The 18,981-nt window shown below is 54.0% G+C and overlaps 1 protein-coding gene across 1 annotated transcript; it reads right to left on the minus strand.

Moving 5' to 3' along the window:
* Positions 1–4,382: 4,382 nt before the first annotated feature.
* On the minus strand, positions 4,383–17,941 carry SH3TC2 (SH3 domain and tetratricopeptide repeats 2). The gene is made up of 17 exons (XM_062502186.1): positions 17,683–17,941; positions 15,831–15,935; positions 15,488–15,615; positions 14,992–15,097; positions 14,560–14,703; positions 14,254–14,455; positions 13,693–13,766; positions 12,777–12,972; positions 11,483–11,619; positions 11,038–11,079; positions 9,081–10,784; positions 8,806–8,986; positions 7,178–7,328; positions 6,592–6,714; positions 5,951–6,101; positions 4,812–5,008; positions 4,383–4,574 (listed from the first exon to the last, which is right to left on the minus strand). The coding sequence occupies exons 1-17, from the start codon at positions 17,939–17,941 to the stop codon at positions 4,383–4,385; spliced, it is 4,092 nt and encodes a 1,363-aa protein (XP_062358170.1).
* Positions 17,942–18,981: the final 1,040 nt, after the last annotated feature.

Below are 18,981 nucleotides of genomic sequence, written 5' to 3' on the forward strand. Positions count from 1 at the left end.
TTTCCCTACCTCTTTCCTCCCCGTTTTCCTCCTCTGTCCTGCCTCTTTCCTCCCAGTTTCCCTGTTTTTTCCTGCCTGTTTCCCACCTGTCTCCTCCTAGTTCCCCTACTTCTTTCCTGCCAGTTTTCCTGCTTTTTCCTGCCTCTTTCCTTCCCTTTTCCCTGGGCGAGGAGCTGCCACTGTTGGCACAGCCCATGGGAGCTGGGGAGCTCTGAGCAACCCCCAGCTCACCCTGGCACCTTCTAATCCAGGACAAGACAGGAACAGGGAGCTGTCACCCACCCCTGGCACCCAGCTGTCCTTCCACGTGTCCCTGGAAGGTTGGGTGCTTGGAAGGAGTTGGATTTTCTGTTTGATTTCTGTATTTTCTTCACCAGTTCACTCTCCCTGCCCTCTCCATGCCCACAGAGATGTTTGACCTGGGCTCCCATCCCAGGTGCTGAATGCCAGGGACACTCAGGTGACAGCAGAGGTGACAGCTCCAGGACTGCCCCCCTGCCTGATGCCACCTCAGCACATTTAATTTCAAATCCCTACTGGGAATTATTTTTACATCTGGCCTCACTATTCCCTATCCAGAGTCACTTCCCTGCTGCTCCTCTGCCTCTTCTCCCTTCCCCCAGGGACAAGGTGAGCTCTCAGGGCAGGGCCAGCAGCACTGCAGGAATTCCAGGCCTATTCCAGGTGTTTTCATCCCAACACACCCCAGTGCAGAGATGGAGAGTTTATTTCATCCCCTGCAGCCACAGTTGGTGACTCCTGGCTCAGGCTCAGCCCCTGCTCCTCCTCCTCCCATAAATATTTATGGCCCCAATTATCACCGAACAAGCAGGTTGCTGTGCAAATAAATGATTTTTAATCTAAATTACCCAGTTTACGCACTCCCCCCAGCTCTGCTTAGCAGAACAGCTGGTGTTTACCAACTCCTCATTACCCATCCAGGCAACACCAGGAGATGCTGCCCAGAGAGGAGCAGCCACCTCTGAGATAAGCTGAGCTCCAGGTTTATCTCTGCCTCAGCCTCGCTGCTCCTCCACATCAGCTCTCTCATCCAGCCCGGTTTGCACCACTGTGCCACGAAGGAACGATGGAAAAAAAAAAAAAATGTCTGCTGATAACAAGTGTTGTTGTTGGGTGCTGCGCTTCCGCAGAAAATAGCAATTTCAGTGAAAATCCAAATAAATCCGGCTCTCTGTATTTCCATTTATCGGCATTTCCTTTCTCCTGATTCCACGGGAGAGCTCAGATGATGCAGTAATTATTCCTGTCGTGGTATTTCCACTGTCCAAGAATGAAATCCCAGCCCCTCGATACTCCAGGCTTTAAATACCCCCTTGAGAAATCAAACAAACACAGGACCACAGGCTGGGTGCTATGTCAGGACTGGGAGTGCTGGTGCCTGCAAGGTCAAACTGGGGAAGGATTGGAGCCCCAAAAAAGCAAAGCAGGGATGTTCCTGCAGCTCTGGAAGCTCTGGGAAGGAAGGTGCTGCTCTGAGCAGCACGCGCTGCTGCACGTGGCTCCCACCAAATCTATTTCCAGCCTGTCTGGCTGCGGGGAGGAAGGAAAACTGCTGGCCTGGGCACAGAACAGGCTGTCACACGTGGCTCAGGAAGGGGTCACAAGCCAGGGCACACCTGGTGTCAGGGGAGATTTGATCCATCCCTTCCCTTTCCCCTATTTCTGCCTCGGAGGACGCTGCTGCTCGATTTTTGGTAATTTGGTGAAGTTTATTTGTGTTTTGGTAAATGGCCTGTGGGCTATTTCTTTTTTTCTTTTTTTTTTTTTTTTTTAATTGGTGTTTGTTAATTTTTTGGTATATAAGGTAGTTTTTTACGACTTGTTTGGTTATATTATATATTTTAATATACCTATATTTAGTTGTAAATTGATTAACTAATGTCTGGGTTTTTTAATGGGTCTTTTAATGAAACCATTGTATTATTTTTAGGTTTTGGAAGGACCTTTTGGCCATTTGGGAGTTCGTATTTTCTTTTTATTTTTTTTATTTTAGTTTTTATTTGGTTTAGTTTGGGGTTTTTTTGAATGGTAAAATTTAAGATGTGATACTGGTTTTTATGCAGTAGGTAATGTTCAGTTTTTGGGTTATTATACATGTAGTGTATTATTTTTATTTTAAAATGTTCAAATATGTATGACATGGGAATTTGTTTCAATTATTTTTATAAGTTGTACAGTTTTTTTGGTTTTTTGTGATTTTTTTTTTATGTAGGGCTAGTAAGGCAGGTTTTTTTTGGGTTTTTGGTTTGCTAGGTTATTTTTTTGTATTAGTGGGCTTAATTTTTTTTTGTGTGTTTTTTTTTTAAGTACACTGCTGTTATTTTGTTATTCTGCAGGATAATTCCTGTGTTCCCACATTCCTTCTCTTCCTGGAGCAGCAGCACAGCCCTGGCCAGGCTCTGCACCCCTCAGCACGCTGAGGGTCCCTCCCTGCTGCTGTGTCCCAAAGAACGTCCCAGGAATGAGGGACAGCACCCCCAGCCTGGACAGGGTGGAGGATGACAGGAGCTCCAGGAGCTGAGCCAGCACCTGGTGACCTCCTCCAGCACAAAGTCCCCAAATTTCTCTGCCCACAAAACTGGTGGCTGGAGGGATGGGATATCCTCATCTTTCCTTGGGCACTGACCCAGCGGTACACATGAACAACAGCTTTAAATTTTGCTGTATTATGAATTTTAATTAGCCCTGGCCACCCTGAGCTCTCATCTCACTGCATCGCAGCATGCGGGAGCGGGCAGGCAGATGAGGGAGAGGGAAAATGATCTTTTATAGGATTCTCCCAAGGAGGAAGACTTTTTCTCCCCTTGCAGGCACCACAAAATCTGTTTTGCTGTGATTTAAGGAGGGCGCATTTGGTTTCCAAGCAGCTCCAGAGTCCTGCAAATCAGAATTTCTCTGACTCCTGGAGCTGGGCTGAGTTCGGCCAGCTCAGACACTGAGCCTGTGTGTTTAAACCAGAACCATCCCAGCTCCTCCCCACAATTTCCAGTTGTCCATCTTCCTCCTGGCACAAAGATGTGAGACCGTGCTTTTCCCCCCCTGTTCGTGAGAAGATCCAGGGAATGTTAAGTGGTTGGAATTGTCCTTAAAGACCATCTAGACCAAAATAAAAACTGCAGAAAACATCCTGCTCTGGCATGGTGAGCACCAAGCACCTGCACTGAGCTCAAGCAGCCCAGTGGGGTGGGGCAGGAAGATTTTGGGGAGCCCTGAGCACGTTGGCTTTCACCCTGAAAATTTGGATGAATCTTTTGCAAAAGGATGAAGATTTCCCTCCTCTGGGCTGGGGTCTGAGGCTGCTCGGTAAACAAGCTGTAAATAATCATTGCCTCGGTGACAAACGCCTCGAAGGGATTCGAAGAGGAAGCTGAACTCGGCGTTTGCAGAGAGCAGGGAGGAAATAAATATTCTGCATTTCACAATCCCATGCAGGGCAGCAGGGGCAGGGAACTGGGAGCAGGGTCTGGCTGTGAAAGCCCCAGATGGCCACTGGTTGCCAAAGCAAAGAGATCGGATGTGGAAAATCGCTCCTTCTTCCCTGTGCTCCATCCCGGAGTTTGCAGAGAAGCCGCTCTCGCTGTAAAAAATGAGCTTTTATTGCTCTCTGGTGGCCGTCTCAGAACTGCACATACCTGCCCTGTGCCCGGGAGAACCACTCAGGTTGGAAAATCTCTCTAAGATCATCGAGCCCGACCATTCCCACACCACTAAACCGTGTCCCAAAATGTCACATCTGCGTTTAGAGACCTCCAGGGACGGGGATACTGCACGTCCCGGTTCCAGTGCTCTTTTCCTGCTCTAGAACCGGAGGTTGGATGGCAGGGCTGGGGTTCTTTTTTTCTGCCCCCAATTGAGCCTGGACCAGCCCTTTATTCGTCCTCACTTCCCCAATTCTGTCTCTCACTGCCAAAAGCTTTGGTGGTGCATTTTACAGGAGAGGGGACTGCCAGAGATGTCATCACGAGGATAAAAACCAGGCATAAATAAAGGAGTTGCTATTTCAAACACGTTTGGGTCGGGCTGAGCTGCTCCAAGGTGTGGGGCAGCTGTGGGGACAGGCACATGGCAGCTGTCACCATCCCCATCCCCATCCTGGGCAGGACACTCCTGAACCCCCCAGGAACTCGACCCTGCTGCACCACCAGCTCCAGCATCCTGCCCTGGCTGTGCCACCTCTGCTGCGGGGCACAACCCTGCTCCTGAAGAACCAGGACAGGGTCCCAAGTTCTTGGGGTGAGGGGCCCAAACCCTTCCAGCCCCTCAGGACGTGCTGCAGGACCTCTCCTGTCTCCTGGGCTGGTTCTGGAGAGCACACAGCCCTGGCACGGTGCTCCCGGATGGCTCCCAGGGTGGCACACGGGTCACACCACGTGGCCACCACCGCTCAGCCACCGGGGCCGGTCCGTGGCACAGCCTGGCGTGCCCTCAGGTCCCCCTGGGGCTCTGGGGATGGCAGCCAGCTTGGCACGGAGCCGGGCTTGCAGCTCCTGGTCTCCCAGCTCGGCGGCTGCGGCGAGGGCCAGCAGGAAGTAGGAGGATGCATCCTGTTCATCCTGGGCAGAAAGCACAGAGCAAGGTGTTAGGAAGGGGCTTCACCGGAGCTCACGGGGCAGGAGGGAGCTGGAGCAGAGCCTGGAGGTTCCAGGCAGGACCTGATTTCACTGGAATGCTGCTACGTGCCAGCACTTCTTTCCCAATTACCTTCACCCCCTTCAAAAAACCAGATGATGTGACCTCCACCCTCAGCTCTCCACCCAAGCCACAGCAGCATGGGAAGGCTCCTTTCTCACCTGCAGTTTGTGCAGAGCCAGGTTGCCCAGGTGCCAGTAGAGCTTGCAGTAGTACAGGGTCTCTGCTGAGCCCTGCAGCACGGGGGGACGCAGGGCCAGCGTCTTCAGGTAGCAATCCTCGGCCATCTCATGCATGTGCAGCAAGTCATAGGCTGTGGCCAGGCGGTGGAAGGCAACCAGCTCCTGCAGCTGATCCCCTGGGAAAGAGAGGGAATGGTGGAATCAATCAGATCCTGCAGCTGATCCCCTGGGAAAGAGAGGGAATGGTGGAATCAATCAGATCCTGCCATGGATCCCCTGGGAAAGAGAGGGAATGGTGGAATCAATCAGATTCTGCCATGGATCTCCTGGAAAAGGTTGTGTGGAATCAACCAGGTCCTACAATGGATCTCCTGGAAAACAGAGGAGTGGAATCAACTGGATCCTGCCATGGATTCCCTGGAAAAGAGAGGGGTGGAATCAACCGGGTCCTACAATGGATCCGGAAAAGAGAAGAAAATGTGGAATCAACCAGATCCTGCCATGGATCCCCTGGAGAAGGTTGTGTGGAATCAACCAGGTCCTACAATGGGTCTGGAAAAGTTGCTGACCCAGCTCAATCTGCCCCCAGCCCTGCTGAGCCACTTTGGATTCATTTTCTCAGCAGCCTGGGGGCATGGATACCTCCAAGAGAAAACAGAGCCATGGGCAGGGTTGTTGATACCCAAGCTGGACCAGCAGTGTCACTCAGCCAGGGGAATTTTGGGTGCTGGAAGGAGCTGGTACAAGACTGGTCCCATCCCATACATTTAAACTGGCATTTTGCCCACCCAAACTATTTCTGTAACGGGAAGGGTTGAGGATTTTAGCAGAACCAGGGCAGAGAGGAACTGCTCAGTCTTCAGCTTCCACCAGACTTCCTGTGCTCTGGGGGAACAAAACCCCACTGCTGTCACACAGCTGAAAAAAAGGGAAGTGGCCTTAAAAATAGGTCCTAACTTTGGGTAAGAATAGGTCCAGCAGAGTTAGGAAAGCAGGAGATCCCCTTTTCACATGGATTTTGTTCTCACCCACAAGATTCAGTGGCTCCCAATCACCTGTGGGTGAAAATCACCCGCCGCCCAGTAACTCCCAGTAACTTTTGGGTGTAAATCACTCACCAACCCTGAGGCTGAGCCTGGCTGCCAGCGTGGCGAACTCCAGAGCCTTCTCATAGCCCTGCAGGCTGATCTGCAGCTCTGCCAGTTTGTTGAACAACCGCAGCTCTGTCTGAGTGGCCTTGAGTTTCCTGGCCAAGGGCACAGCACCTCCCTAAAGGAGAGAGAACGGTGAGTTCAGGGCTCCTGGAGGGATCAGCACTGCCTGAGAGGGGTGACAGAGCAACAGGACAAGGACCAAGACAGGGGATGGGCACTGCACCGATAGGTTTTAGACCCTTTCTTTCCTTTGAAAGTGAGTTTTAAATCCCAGAGCACAGCTCTCAAGTTTCACATCTCTGCCCTTCCTCGGGTACCTGGAATTCTGACTGGGTGTACCCAGGAGTGACCAGCTCACACTTAACACCACCAGAATTGGTAACGGAAGGAATCCATTCCCAATCCCAAATGATCTCTGGGTTGGCTTTTTTGGATTTTTTTTTTTTGTTTTGTTTTGTTTTGAAAACCTGTGCTCCAGGCCTCCTACTCTGGCACCTTCAGGATCACCCCATCCCTCTCCACCCTCCATCCTTTTGCTCTGCCCTGGGGCAAAGCCCCCCGGCCCCTTTCCCTGTGGGGTCAGAGATGCTCAGAGGGCTCCATACCCTGTAAAACTCCACTGCTCGGGCCCTGTTCCTGCTGCCATTAAAGAAGGTGTCACCTGCTTTCTCATAAAGATCCATGGCCAAGGAGAAGTTGTCCCCTTTCAGAGCAGTCTGGATGCCTGCCTGGAAGGAAAAATAGGGCTGGAGTGACATTTGGAAAGGCAGAGACATTGGTATGATTAAATGAAACCCTAATTTTAGGAGTTGGTCTTCTACTCTGCAGCTCAGCTGATAAAATAATGCTGGAGATGGAGAGATGCCAGAAGTCTTCAACTCCAAGGACTTCCCTGGCACTTATCCTTTATTTATGGATATTTCAATGGGAACTGGTCACTTGGCACCTCCAGCTTCCTTTGGCACTCCTACATCACTTTCTGACTCAATGAATTCACTTATTTTCACCCCAAAATCCTCTAAACTCAGTGGATGGAGAGAAAGAGAGGAAATTCAGAGCCTGAGGGTAAGGCAAGAGCTCCTCCTTCCAGCAGGAGTGCTGGAAGTGCTCAGAACTTTCCCTTCCAGGTTTTCCAGCCCCAAAAGGCTGTGATGGGAATGCATGGGACAACTCCAGCCACCTCCTCCATACCTGGAAGTACATTTCCACCAGCTCATCCTCCTGTAGAAGATAATAGAGTTTTCCTGCCTGCAGCCAGGCCTCTGCTGCCCTCGCAGCCTCCTCGAGGTCGATGAAGATCCTCAGGCACTGCTTGGTGCAGTCCAGGGATTGTCTCAAAGCCCTGAGATGGCAACAGGCAAAAAGCCACTTTAGAGTAGTTACAGGACACTCTCAGCTGTCCCCACGCCGCCTCCCCATGGCACTGAGCCCCTGCCCTCTCCTCCTGTAGTTATCAAAGTTTGGGGACAAAAGGACATTGGGAGCTCTGAGCAATGTGCACTGGTAGGATCATGGAGGTCTCATGCTCTAATTCTCAGGCTTTCATGGTCATTTGGCCACCTTAGGACAATTCAGGACCCTCTCAGGCTGCTCCTTGCCCCTCTGTGATTAAGAGGGGCTCATCCAGGTCACCCACAAGCCCAATTTGCCTCCCTGAGCTGACTCCCAAAGTCACTCCCAGCTCCACATGGGAGCAGAGGCAGGGAATGCTTGTACTTACATCTCCCAGACAGCACCTGGCACCCAAACCCACAACTTTGCCCGGTGTTTGTCCTTTGTGCAGCCACAGAGAGATCTCTGGCTACACGTCCAAACCTCTCTTCCAGCCCCTGGTCACTGGGGGACACAGGGACAGGCAGTGGGATGAGCTGTGGGGAAGGAAGAGCCAGCAGTGTCCAGGGCAGTTTGTTGGCTTGGTGTCCCTTCTGCTGGCAGCCAGGCCCCAGCTGTCCTGGGAGCCCAGGGAATGGGGTGCTTTGTGATCCTAAATAGCACTTTGTGATCCTAAATAGCACCGTTCACATGACAGGCATCTGCTCCCTAAATACCTTCCCCCTGCACTCACCATGACCTGGCTGGGGAGGTGAACACCCCAGCTGGGGACAGCCCTGCCCATTTGTCCTTCTGGCAGTGGGAACTGCCTCTGCACACCTTTGGTCTGTCCTCCTCTCCTCTCCTCTCCTCTCCTCTCCTCTCCTCTCCTCTCCTCTCCTCTCCTCTCCTCTCCTCTCCTCTCCTCTCCTCTCCTCTCCTCTCCTCTCCTCTCCTCTCCTCTCCTCTCCTCTCCTCTCCTCTCCTCTCCTCTCCTCTCCTCTCCTCTCCTCTCCTCTCCTCTCCTCTCCTCTCCATTTAATCAGTCCCACACAGGTGTCAGGCAGAGGATTAAAGGTGAGCTGACACCGGGTTTTAAGCAGCTCCTGTGGGTCCAAAGTCCCTCCCTGGGGACAACATCACAGCAGATATAGGAGGGGCAGCCTTGGCAGCTGGAACCAGATTTACTCAAAGAGCAGATAAGGAGCCTGTTCTTACTGGGGAGTGGTGATTAACCATTGGGATGAGCTTCCAAAGGAAGCAGTGAATTCCCTGTCACTCTGCTGAAGGCTGGAGGTGTCCTGGAAAACTGTGTTTGGCCAGATCCAGCTCTGCCTGGGACAGCGTTTGCCCAGCTCTGGTTGACATTGAGCTGCTGCCTCTCAGAGCACAGGGACAGCTCATAAATGTCAGAACCAGAACTGTGGGGCAGATGGAGCCACCACACCCCTTCCCACCCTGCTCAAGCCAACGCACTCTGGCAGTATCCAGCAGCCCCAGGCACTCACTCAGGTGTGCCCAAAGCCTGGTAGAGCTGGCTGAGGGCCTGCCTGGCACTGCCCTCCAGCTCCCTGTGCTGCAGCTGCCGTGCCAAGGATGCCCAGTGCTCGTGGTAGGTGATGCATGCCTGCAGGTCGGGGCACACTCTGCTGTAGAAATGGCACAGACACTCCGTGACGTGCAGCTGACCTGCGTGGCACGAGGAAAGGGAGAAGGACAGGTCAGGGGACAGCGCCAGGCACCTGGCAGGGTGGAACACTGCCCGGCTCCCCTCTGTACTCACTCCTCAGGTTCTGCCACTTCAGGGCAAACCCCAGCGCCAGCTCGTAGCAGAGTTTGGCATCTTCCATCCTCTGCCTGTCCACCATGGCTTGTGCCAGCCACAGCAGCACCTGTGCCAGCTCCATGTCCAGCTCTCGGTGTCCCTGGAGCTCGGCGTAGAGCCGCACTGACCACAGCAGGTAGAGCTCAGCCAGCTGGGCAGCCCCACACGACAGGCTCAGCTGGCCCAGGTTAGCCAGAGCCACAGCCTGGTTCCTCCTGCTCCCCATCTCCTTGGCTTTGTGCAGGGCCCTCAGGAAGTTCTCTGCAGCCTCCTGAATCCTCCCCTCGCCCCTGAGGGCCATGGCCAGGAGGTTGTGCACCGCCCCACCCTGGGTCTCGCTGGCCGTGCCGCGCAGGCAGCGCCGCAGCTGCCGCAGGATGTCCCCGGCTGCACCCGGCTGCTGCTGCAGGAGGTACAGCCACCCCAAGGACAGCGAGGACTCAAAAGCCTCCTCCTCCCCCAGCAGCCTGCCCAGGGCTGCGGCTCTGGCTGCGTAACAAACGGCCCCATCCAGCAGCCCGTGCTGGAGGAACAGCCTGGACAGCACGGCACAGAGCGTCCTCTGCATGGGCACAGCCCTGGTGTCGCAGCAGAACTGCAGCGCTTGCTTCAGGTACAAGCAAGCCACTGCCGGGATGCTGCTCCTGTCCAGCTGCTTCCCCAGGAGCTTGGAGGCGTTTTGGAGGATGAAGCCGGCTCTCCAGATAGGGGTGGGTGTCCCCTTGGTGCTGCTGGGAGCTAAGGACCTGACGGAGGCCAGCGCGATGTTCGGCAAGCACTTCTTGTCGTAGAGGTAGCCCAAGGTGGCAGCGGCGTCCAGTGGCCCAGCACGGGTGTCTGGGTCGAGCCAGGTGATGCTGAGACACTGGAGATGCTCCAAAAAGGGCAGCACCTCCTCGGTTCTGCCCAGCTGCAGGAAGAGCTTGACGATGAGGAAGCAGATCCGGGCTTCCAGCAGAGCGTTGCCCACGGCGATGGATTCCCTCAGGATGTACGTCAGGAGATCCAGCTCGTTCTCCCAGCTGAAGGAGCGGCCAGGCAGGCACACGAGCAAGGTCACCGTCTTCCCCAGCAGGGAGGAGAACTTGAGCTTCATGTTCTGCTTCAGGTAGATGGAGGCGAGGCTCACGTGCAGCGCTGCCAGCAGGGGCAGATCCCCAAAACCCCTGTCTAGGACGCTCATGGCTTCCTCAAAGTACACCCGAGCCTGGGAGAGCTTGACCTTTTTGATGCAGAGTTTACCCAAGAGGAAACAGAGCCTGACGTGAGCCCAAACTGAACGAGTCCTCTTGGCCCAGTTGCGGGAAGTCTCGAGGTACAGGACCAGTTCATCCTCATCAGAGAAACCATAAAAAGTGGAGTGGAGAAAGGAAAAGCTGAGATCATAAAAGCTTTGAAAACTGGGCACAAAACTGTCTTGGTTGAGGAAGGTCAACATGGGGTCAAAGACATCAGCATCCTCCATATGTCCAGCACTGAGGTCGATGAAGAATTTGGGATAATCCAAATCGTCCAGCTTGTCCAGGAGAACATCTTCCAGAGTGGCAGGGGCTGTTTCACTGCCTGGGCTGGACAGCTCTGAGGTGCTGCTGGTAGCCCAGTCATTGATTTCCTCCCAAGACTGGAGCACTTGGATTTCTTTACTGCCATGGAGAGCAGCCTCTGGAAGGGACAGGGAAACCACAGTGGGGTCAGGGAGAAATGGTTCCCTGTGGCTGCCCCATCCCTGGCAGTGTCCAAGGACAGGTTGGACACTGGGCTAGTGGAAGGTGTCCCTGGCCATGGCAGGAGGTGGGGTTGGATGACCTTTAAGGTTCCTCCCAACCCAAACCTTCCTCTGATGTTTCCTCATATCCAAATTCACCCTCAGAAATCATCACCAAAGCCTCCCCCTCTGTCCCCTCCTCATACTCACCTGGTGGTGCCTGTGGGAGCGCGGCTGCGGGCTCAAAACCAGCTGTACAGAGAGACAAACAGAAAACAAAACCCCAAATCCTTTTGTCAGTGTCAATGTGCAGACATCAGCTGAAGTCCCCAAACCACCCAGCTGGAAGAGAGACACCTCAGAAACCCTGACCCTGGTCCTGCAGGCCAGCCTCAGTGGAGAGCAGCATCTGCCAGGGTGAATCCCAGCTCAGGAGCTGCCCTGGGAGCACAGAAGATCCCCACAAACTCCAGCATGGCAGGGTCACCTCCTAAGGACTCCTCCAGCTTCCATCACCAGGCTGAGCATGGGTTTGGTGCCACCTCCACCCCAGGAGTTGCTTCCACTGCATTCCCATGATCCTGGGGCTCTCCAGGCACTGCCCAGCTCTCCCTGGAGATGCAGGGACTGGGATAGAAGGGTAGGGGACACTCACCCAGCCTGTACACAGAGGTGATGTCAGTGTGTGCCAGGTCCCCCAGGAGGGTGGCAAAGTGCTGCTCCCCACCATTGCAGGGCACGTGCAGGACTGGGGACTTCTCCTCTTCGCTCAGAAACACAAAACCCTTTCCCCTGTGGAGTGGGGCAGGAGAAAAGAGTCAGCGTGTCCCCAGCCCCTGCCACTGCAGCTGGCCTGTGGAGTGGGGTGGGATAATGGGATGGGATAACAGGATGGGATAATGGGATGGGATGGGATGGGATGGGATGGGATGGGATGGGATGGGATGGGATGGGATGGGATGGGATGGGATAACAGGATGGGATAATGGGATGGGATGGGATGGGATGGGATGGGATGGGATGGGATGGGATGGGATGGGATGGGATGGGATGGGATAATGGGATGGGATAATGGGATGGGATAATGGGATGGGATAATGGGATGGGATAACGGGATGGGATAACGGGATGGGATAACGGGATGGGATGGGATGGGATGGGATAACAGGATGGGATAATGGGATGGGATGTTTTCCATCCATTCTTTTCATCCCACCACAGAAGTTCTGTTGCAGATGAACACCGGATTTTGGACACCTTCCCCACCCAGGTTCTTCATGAAGGACCAGAAGAGTACCAAGGAAAAGGAGACCTATTGGTCATTATTGGAATGCAGAAGCCACAGGATGCCACCTGATCTGCTCTGTCCCTTCTGGAGTGTCAGAGAAAAGGGCTACAATTCACCCTGAGTGACTCTGAGAGAGGAAAGCCCAGCAGAGCTTGGTTAAAACCTTGTCCTCCTCCACACACTCTTGGAGAAGCCTTTTGGGACAGGCATCGAATGGAAGCCACCAACAGAGACAAGTGCCTGAGTCAGGGTGGGATTTCTCATCCTCCCTCCCTGGACAGCTCTTGCTGTGTCCTTGGGAAGGGGTGGAATTCTGCTCTGTGCCAGTGGCCATTCTGCCTCCACACCCAGCGGCAGGAGGAAGGAAAGCAGGATTTGGTTTCCTCAGCAGGGAATGCTCTCCCCAGCCCCTCAGAGCTACAAACCGAAGCCAGCTCAGCCCAGGGCTGGATCTGTTCCTCTCCAAGAATCACCTAAGAAATGCAATTTCTTTGTCTGGGCTGCAGCAGAGCCTGGCCAAGGTTTCTGCTCACACCTCAAACCCACCCTCTGTAAAGCTCCTGAAAAGGAAATCACCTGCACTAGGCTCTCACACAGCCCTGAGGTGGGATTCAGAGCCTCCCCTCTCTTTTTTTCCAGGATTTAAATTAAATAAACTCACAGAGGTTCACAAGCCTCAGGATTTACGTGTTGGGTGGGAACGAAGCCGATGCTCCCGGTGCTGAGTGATTTACCCACAAACCAGGGCAGTCCAGGGATGAAGAAACCGATGATTTCTATGGGGTCTCCTTTGGAGAAGCTCAGCTCATCCCATGCTGCTCCTCTGTGGTCCTTGGTGGCAATGCACTTGCCTTTGACTGGGAAACCAAGGCAAAAAAAAAAGGAATTTCAGTGGGATCCCTGCTAAAACCTCCTCACTTGGAAAGACCTGGGCAAGGAGAGGTTTGATTCCAGCTGGAGAGGGCTGCCTCTCTCCCCCCTTAGATTTATTGTGATCTTGGATCCAGCTCTGTGCTGTTTCTCCTTGAGAAGTGGATTATAACACAAAATAAAAGAGGGATGGATAAACTCCACATCTCTGCAAGCTGCAGCCTGGAAGGTGACTGGAAATATGGATTTTCACAGACTGCCCTATCTCAATTCTGCCAGGAGTGAAATCTTGGACAGGGTAAATGTCCCTACAGGACAAAGTCACACCTGCAGAGAGCTCCTGTGTCCAGCTTGCTGTGAACTGGACTGGACTGGGGTTAAGGGCTGGCTGGTGGGCACAGGTTTCATGTGAACACAAGGTTGGAACCTCATGATTTGAAACCTCCCTCCTGAAAGAATTTAAAGAAACGTAAAATTGAAATAGGACATGGAAAAACCAGTGGCAGAAGGGTGTCACCAGCAGCCTTCTGTGCTCCTCAGAACGTGGTTTGCAACTTCCAGAGAGTCCAGACATGCAGCATTCCCTTGGAGCCCCTGTAGTGGGCTCAGGCCCAGAACAACAAATGGATTTGTGGTCACTTGTGGCCAAACCCGGGTTTTGAGCTGTGCCCAGCCCTGGGACAGTGCCTTGCACAGGGGTCACTCACCAATGGCCCCAGAGCTCGTCCCACTGATCTCCTGGGAGAGGCCAAAACTCACAGCATAACTCTTCAGGAACCACCTGCAAGGCAAAAGGGACCCTCACTGGTCCTCTGGGAGCACTCCTGAACCCAGGCCAGCCCCAGGGATGGTGTCACACCACAGGAGACGAGCAGGATAAATTTGCCATCTTTAAGGAAGATTTCTCCAAGCAAAAGGCTCAGACAGGTGACCAATGTGAATCCCCACTTTGGTTGCCATTGCCTAATTTTTTTTTTTTGCCATTTCTTCATCTGTTAATCAGAGATAACCTCATGTATGACCTAAATCAATACCTTACAAAAACATCATCTGAAGTAGGAGCATGTCCTTGCTGTGTCCCATTGACAGCACCTGCATTGATTCCAGTCTTTATGTCTAATGTGGATCCTCCTGGGAATACCCTCATGGAATTGTGAGGCTCTTGCCCTTTGCCAGAGGCAAGAGGAGTTTCCCAGCCACCTTTGGAGCCAGTCAGGCACCAGGATCAGGAAAGAATCCTGGTTTGAGCCCTTTAATTCAGCACTTACTGGTAAAAGGGCTGAGCTATTGGCTCCAGAGCTGTCACGGGCACCATGCCTCGCTGCCCCGTCAGCAGGGACATCCCTTCCCATTTGGAATCCTGCCCAACACTCTTCACATGGATCAGCTCGTTCCTGCAGAGCTGCAGACCCTCCTCTCCCTCCTGCTCTGGCTTCCAGGTGCCAGGCACTGCCCTGGAGAAGAAGTTCCCTGCAAGGAGAAAGAGTCAGAGATTGGATCAGTGCATCAGTGGTGCCAGCCCAGCCCTGCTGTAGGATTTTCAGGAATTCCCTGCATGTGCATTCCCATCACACCTTCCTGGAGGAGCAGATCCATGTAGATGGTGGCCAGGTGCTCTTCATCCATGGTGACCCTGAGCTCGGTGTCCTCCACCAGAGCACAGTCCAGCCAGAATTCCTGGGCAAAGAGCAGCTGCTCCAGGCAGGTCCCCACGTACCCTGAGGAGCCAAGAGTGGGATCAGGATCAGCACCTCCTTCCCTGGGCAGCAGGAAGGGTCTTGGGATTTTCAAAGGTCAGGCAAATGCTTCTAATTTTGTCTCCAAAATTTCCCAAAAGGAATCCTCCTGATTCTCGCTGATCCAAGCAGAGATTTCATAAATTGCGAATTTCTCTAATTCATATTTTCATTGTCCACCCTCAACATTACAGTTCTGTAGTGTCAGCCAATGCCCTCTCCAAAAACTCTTCTCACACAAAAGATCTGTTTAGACTTTGGGAACATTACCTAAAGTCAGATATGTGGAAAACTTCCAGACTTCCTCCAGGGTTTTGAAGGTGAGGAGGAAGCGATCCTCGTGGGCCTGCATACAGACCAGCCTGGCTGACAGCTCCTGCACATGGGACACAAAGCAGCATCAAGGTATGGTCCTTGAAATCCAGCAGGGAAGGAGAGTTCAGTCCAGGAATCCCTTCTGCACTAGGATTTGTTTCTATAAAAACCAACCTGAGAACTCTGTGCCTGCCCAGAGCTGTCACCTCCAGCAGGGACACGGATTTGGTGATCCCAGCGCTGTGAATTCCTGGCTATTCAGAACCCCCCCAAAACAGCACAAGGCTCAGCTTTGCCTCTCATCTGCCATCAGTTCACCTTCCCCATCATTCCAGTCCTCTCCACAGTCCCCTGCAGTGATCTTGGAGGAGTTCCAGAGTTGGGTTTGGTACCCCAGCACATCCCCCCATCATTCCAGGAGCATTCCAGCATGCTGCCATGGGATTTCTACCTTGAACAGGGCACAGACACTTCTGTCATCGCTCTCCAGAGCCCACAGCTTCTTCCTGGCAGCTTCCTGGAGCTGGGAATTGCGGCACCGCGAGGAGCGGCTCTCGACGGAGAACGAGAGCGAGATCTCTTGGGAAGGGAAAGAGGAGGATTGAAGGGGAGCAGGAGCTCTGTGGCACCCAGAGCCACCCCTGCCGCCCAGAGCCACCCCTGCCACCCAGAGACACCTCTGACCAGAGCCTCCAGCTTGGCTGTGATGCTCAAACCACACAACCCCAGCCCATCCTCACCCTTCAGCCAAGGCACCCCAGGAAATCTGTGAGATCTCCCCGGCAGATCCTTACCTGGTGGAAAGGTGTCCCTGAGAGCCAGCAGCACCACTGGGGGCTCTGGGGAGCCCTGTCTCGCCTCGGGAGTGGGGCTGCTCTGCTCTGGCAGCCCAGCCTTCCCTGGAGAGGAGGGGACACAGCAAAGCTGCTGGGAAATGTTGTGGAAGAGCTTTCGGATGTCCAGGAGCTGCTGAGAGCTCTTGGGAGCACAGATCTGCAGCTCAGGCTGGGGATGGTGTGAGTCTGGAACCACCCGAGAGTCACGCTCGGGGTTGGAGAGATCCATGAGATTGATCCATGGGTCTAACTCCATCATTCCCTTGATTCTGGGGTTTTTCCCAGTGCTGGAGTGGCTCTGGAGTGAGGGGATTTTCCCTCCTTTCTCCTGGCCAGACCCTCAGGTGAGCAGATCTGATAAAAGGGTGAATCCCCAACAGAGATTTTTTTGGAGGAGACCTCAACTCCCCAGAGCAGGAGAGCCAAGGCCTTGCAAAACTCTCTGTTCAAAAATTTGAAAGTCAAAATGAGATTCTCTCCCTTGCCTGCTCTGGTGGGTATCCAAAATCCAAGCAGCATTCTCCCTTCTCCACACATTGCCATAAAGGATTCAGGGCCTGCAACTTGAGCTGCTAATTATGTTAATGAAAGCTGAGGCACACAAAACTCCAGTCCCGCTCCCCCACAGCTGCATTGGCCATGGAGGGATAGCGAGATTAAACCCCAATTTTTGTCAGCAATCAGACTGGATTTGTAATATAAACATGTACCTGGAAATATGGGGCTGGAATGTGCAGCAGCCTTTTAAAGTCACTTCTTTGACCAGAACTCTGCCCTACAGTTCTTTTTATTGAGCCAGCTTTGCCAGTCACTCAAATAAATTGGTATTTGTTAAGTCACTCAAATAAACTGGTATTTGCATGCAGAAATATGGTTCTTATTTATTTAGAGAAATAGAATTCTTATGTAGAGCCAGCAATTAGAAAAGAACAGCCCAAGGCTGAACAGGTCATGAATAAGTTTTGCTTTGAAAGAAAAGGGTCTACATTTCACAAAGCCTTAACATTTCATGTGGCAGCTCCATCCCTTCCACATGAGGGAAACGGAGAAGGGAAGTGAAAGGAGGCAGAGGCAGAATGAAATCTGAGCCAGCTCCTGCCATTGCTGCACTTCTCCACGTCCTCCTCCCCTCTGTGTGTCCCAGCAGACCCTGGCTGGGCCTGGGGATGGGTCCCTGATGCCATTCCCTGGGGATGAGTCCCTGGTGGCACTCCCTGGGGATGGGGATGGGGATGGGTCCCTGATGCCATTCCCTTGGGATGGGGATGGGTCCCTGGTGCCATTCCCTGGGGATGAGTCCCTGGTGCCATTCCCTGGGGATGGGGATGGGTCCCTGGTGCCATTCCCTGGGGATGGGGATGGGGATGGGTCCCTGATGCCATTCCCTTGGGATGAGTCCCTGATGCCATTCTTTGGGGATGGGTACCTGATGCCATTCCCTGGGGATGGGGATGGGTCCCTGGTGCCATTCCCTGGGGATGGGGATGGGTCCCTGGTGCCATTCCCTGGGGATGGGGATGGGTCCCTGGTGCCATTCCCTGGGGATGGGGATGGGGATGGGTCCCTGATGCCATTCCCTTGGGATGGGGATGGGTCCCTGATGCCATTCCCTTGGGATGGGGATGGGTCCCTGGTGCCATTCCCTGGGGATGGGGATGGGTCCCTGGTGCCATTCCCTTGGGATGAGTCCCTGATGCCATTCCCTTGGGATGGGGATGGGTCCCTGGTGCCATTCCCTGGGGATGGGGATGGGTCCCTGGTGCCATTCCCTGGGGATGAGTCCCTGATGCCATTCTTTGGGGATGGGTACCTGATGCCATTCCCTGGGGATGGGTCCCTGATGCCGTGGTCGTGTCCCACCACCATTGTCCCTGGTGCCAGCGGGGCAGGAGCTCGGGGGAGCGGGGCCAGCAGGACTCACACTCCTCACCTGGGGAACACAGAGGGTGGGCAGAGGCGTCCGGGTGCCTGGCAAGATTCTCCCTGCCTGAGATGTGTCCGTGGGATGTGCCACAGGAGGTGGCAGGTGGGACGCTGCTCACGCCAGCAGCAGGACAGAGCCTGTCCATGGCTCCCCAGAGCCAGGAAGGGGCCAGGGCTCACTCTGGTTGCTCCCACAGGTTCAGTGTTTATTTTCATTTGAGCCAGGCTCAGAAGGGGAACTGGGAGTTTCTTTTTTTTTCAAGGCACCAATTGAAACCGCAGCTGGGGTGTTGTTCCCAGTCGTGCCAGTGACTCACTGACCTCCTCAGTGCCAAAATATTTTGTAACAGTGGGCAGGAAAGAGCTCCAGCCCTGAGCCAAGAACAGGTCCCAGCACTCAGGGCTGCACTCCTGGCTCCAGGGCTGCCTGCTCAGGGCACCTTGTGGCCCTGGGGGACACGTGGCCACGGTGGCTGGCCCTGAGCCACGTCCTTCCTCCAGCTCACTGGAATGGGAATGGTGCCTTGGGGGATGCCAGCACCCCCGGGCTGTGCTTGGAGGGCTCCTGGACAGGGAGGGCGGCGAGGGGAAAAGCCAACAGCATGGGAATAAAACAACCCTGTCCCCTCCCTGGCCAAAATGTCCTGCCCCACTCCCTACACACCCTAATCCAAGAGGAGACAGCATCAGAAGCCATCCCAGAAAAGGCAAGTAGCCAGAGGGGCCAGTGCTCAGCACCAGAGTGTCCCCAAGGGTCCCATCCCATGGAAGGAGCCAGCCCCAGCTCCCACGGCCCCACTGGCACAGCACAGCCCCTCAGGCACCTTACCTGTGCATCCCAGTGCCAGGTCCTGGTGCCAGGGGGTCCCCAGGCAGCAGCCCATGTGTGCAGTGACAGCAGCAGTGGGCTGGCAGGGGGCTGGCAGAGGCAGGGCTGCTCGCTGCCCGCCCGGCACCGCGGCTGGGCACGGCCACAATGCACAATGTCCCCTTGTCCCCTTTGAGAGGGCACTGGCACGGCGGGGGCGGCGGGCACGGGCTCAGGGAAGGGCTGCGGTTGGAGTCACAGCATCACTCAGCTTTGGAAAGGCCTTTAAGGTCATCGAGTCTGGCCACAGACCTGATGCTGCCAAGGCCAGTGTCAAATCATGCCCCTAAGGGCCACATCTGTCTTATAAACGGGGAC

Source organism: Cinclus cinclus, chromosome 14, assembly GCF_963662255.1.
Source record: "Cinclus cinclus chromosome 14, bCinCin1.1, whole genome shotgun sequence".
Classification (NCBI taxonomy): domain Eukaryota; kingdom Metazoa; phylum Chordata; class Aves; order Passeriformes; family Cinclidae; genus Cinclus; species Cinclus cinclus.

Excerpts from the sequence above, each read along its gene's own strand:
- SH3TC2 (XM_062502186.1), bottom strand. The coding sequence starts at position 17,941 with ATGGACAGGCTCTGTCCTGCTGCTGGCGTGAGCAGCGTCCCACCTGCC. Across the intron at positions 14,456-14,559 it reads GGATCTGCTCCTCCAGGAAG|GGAACTTCTTCTCCAGGGCA; the intron begins GTGTGATGGGAA and ends TTCTCCTTGCAG. Across the intron at positions 11,620-12,776 it reads CCTGAGGCTTGTGAACCTCT|GGGAAAGGGTTTTGTGTTTC; the intron begins GTGAGTTTATTT and ends CCCACTCCACAG.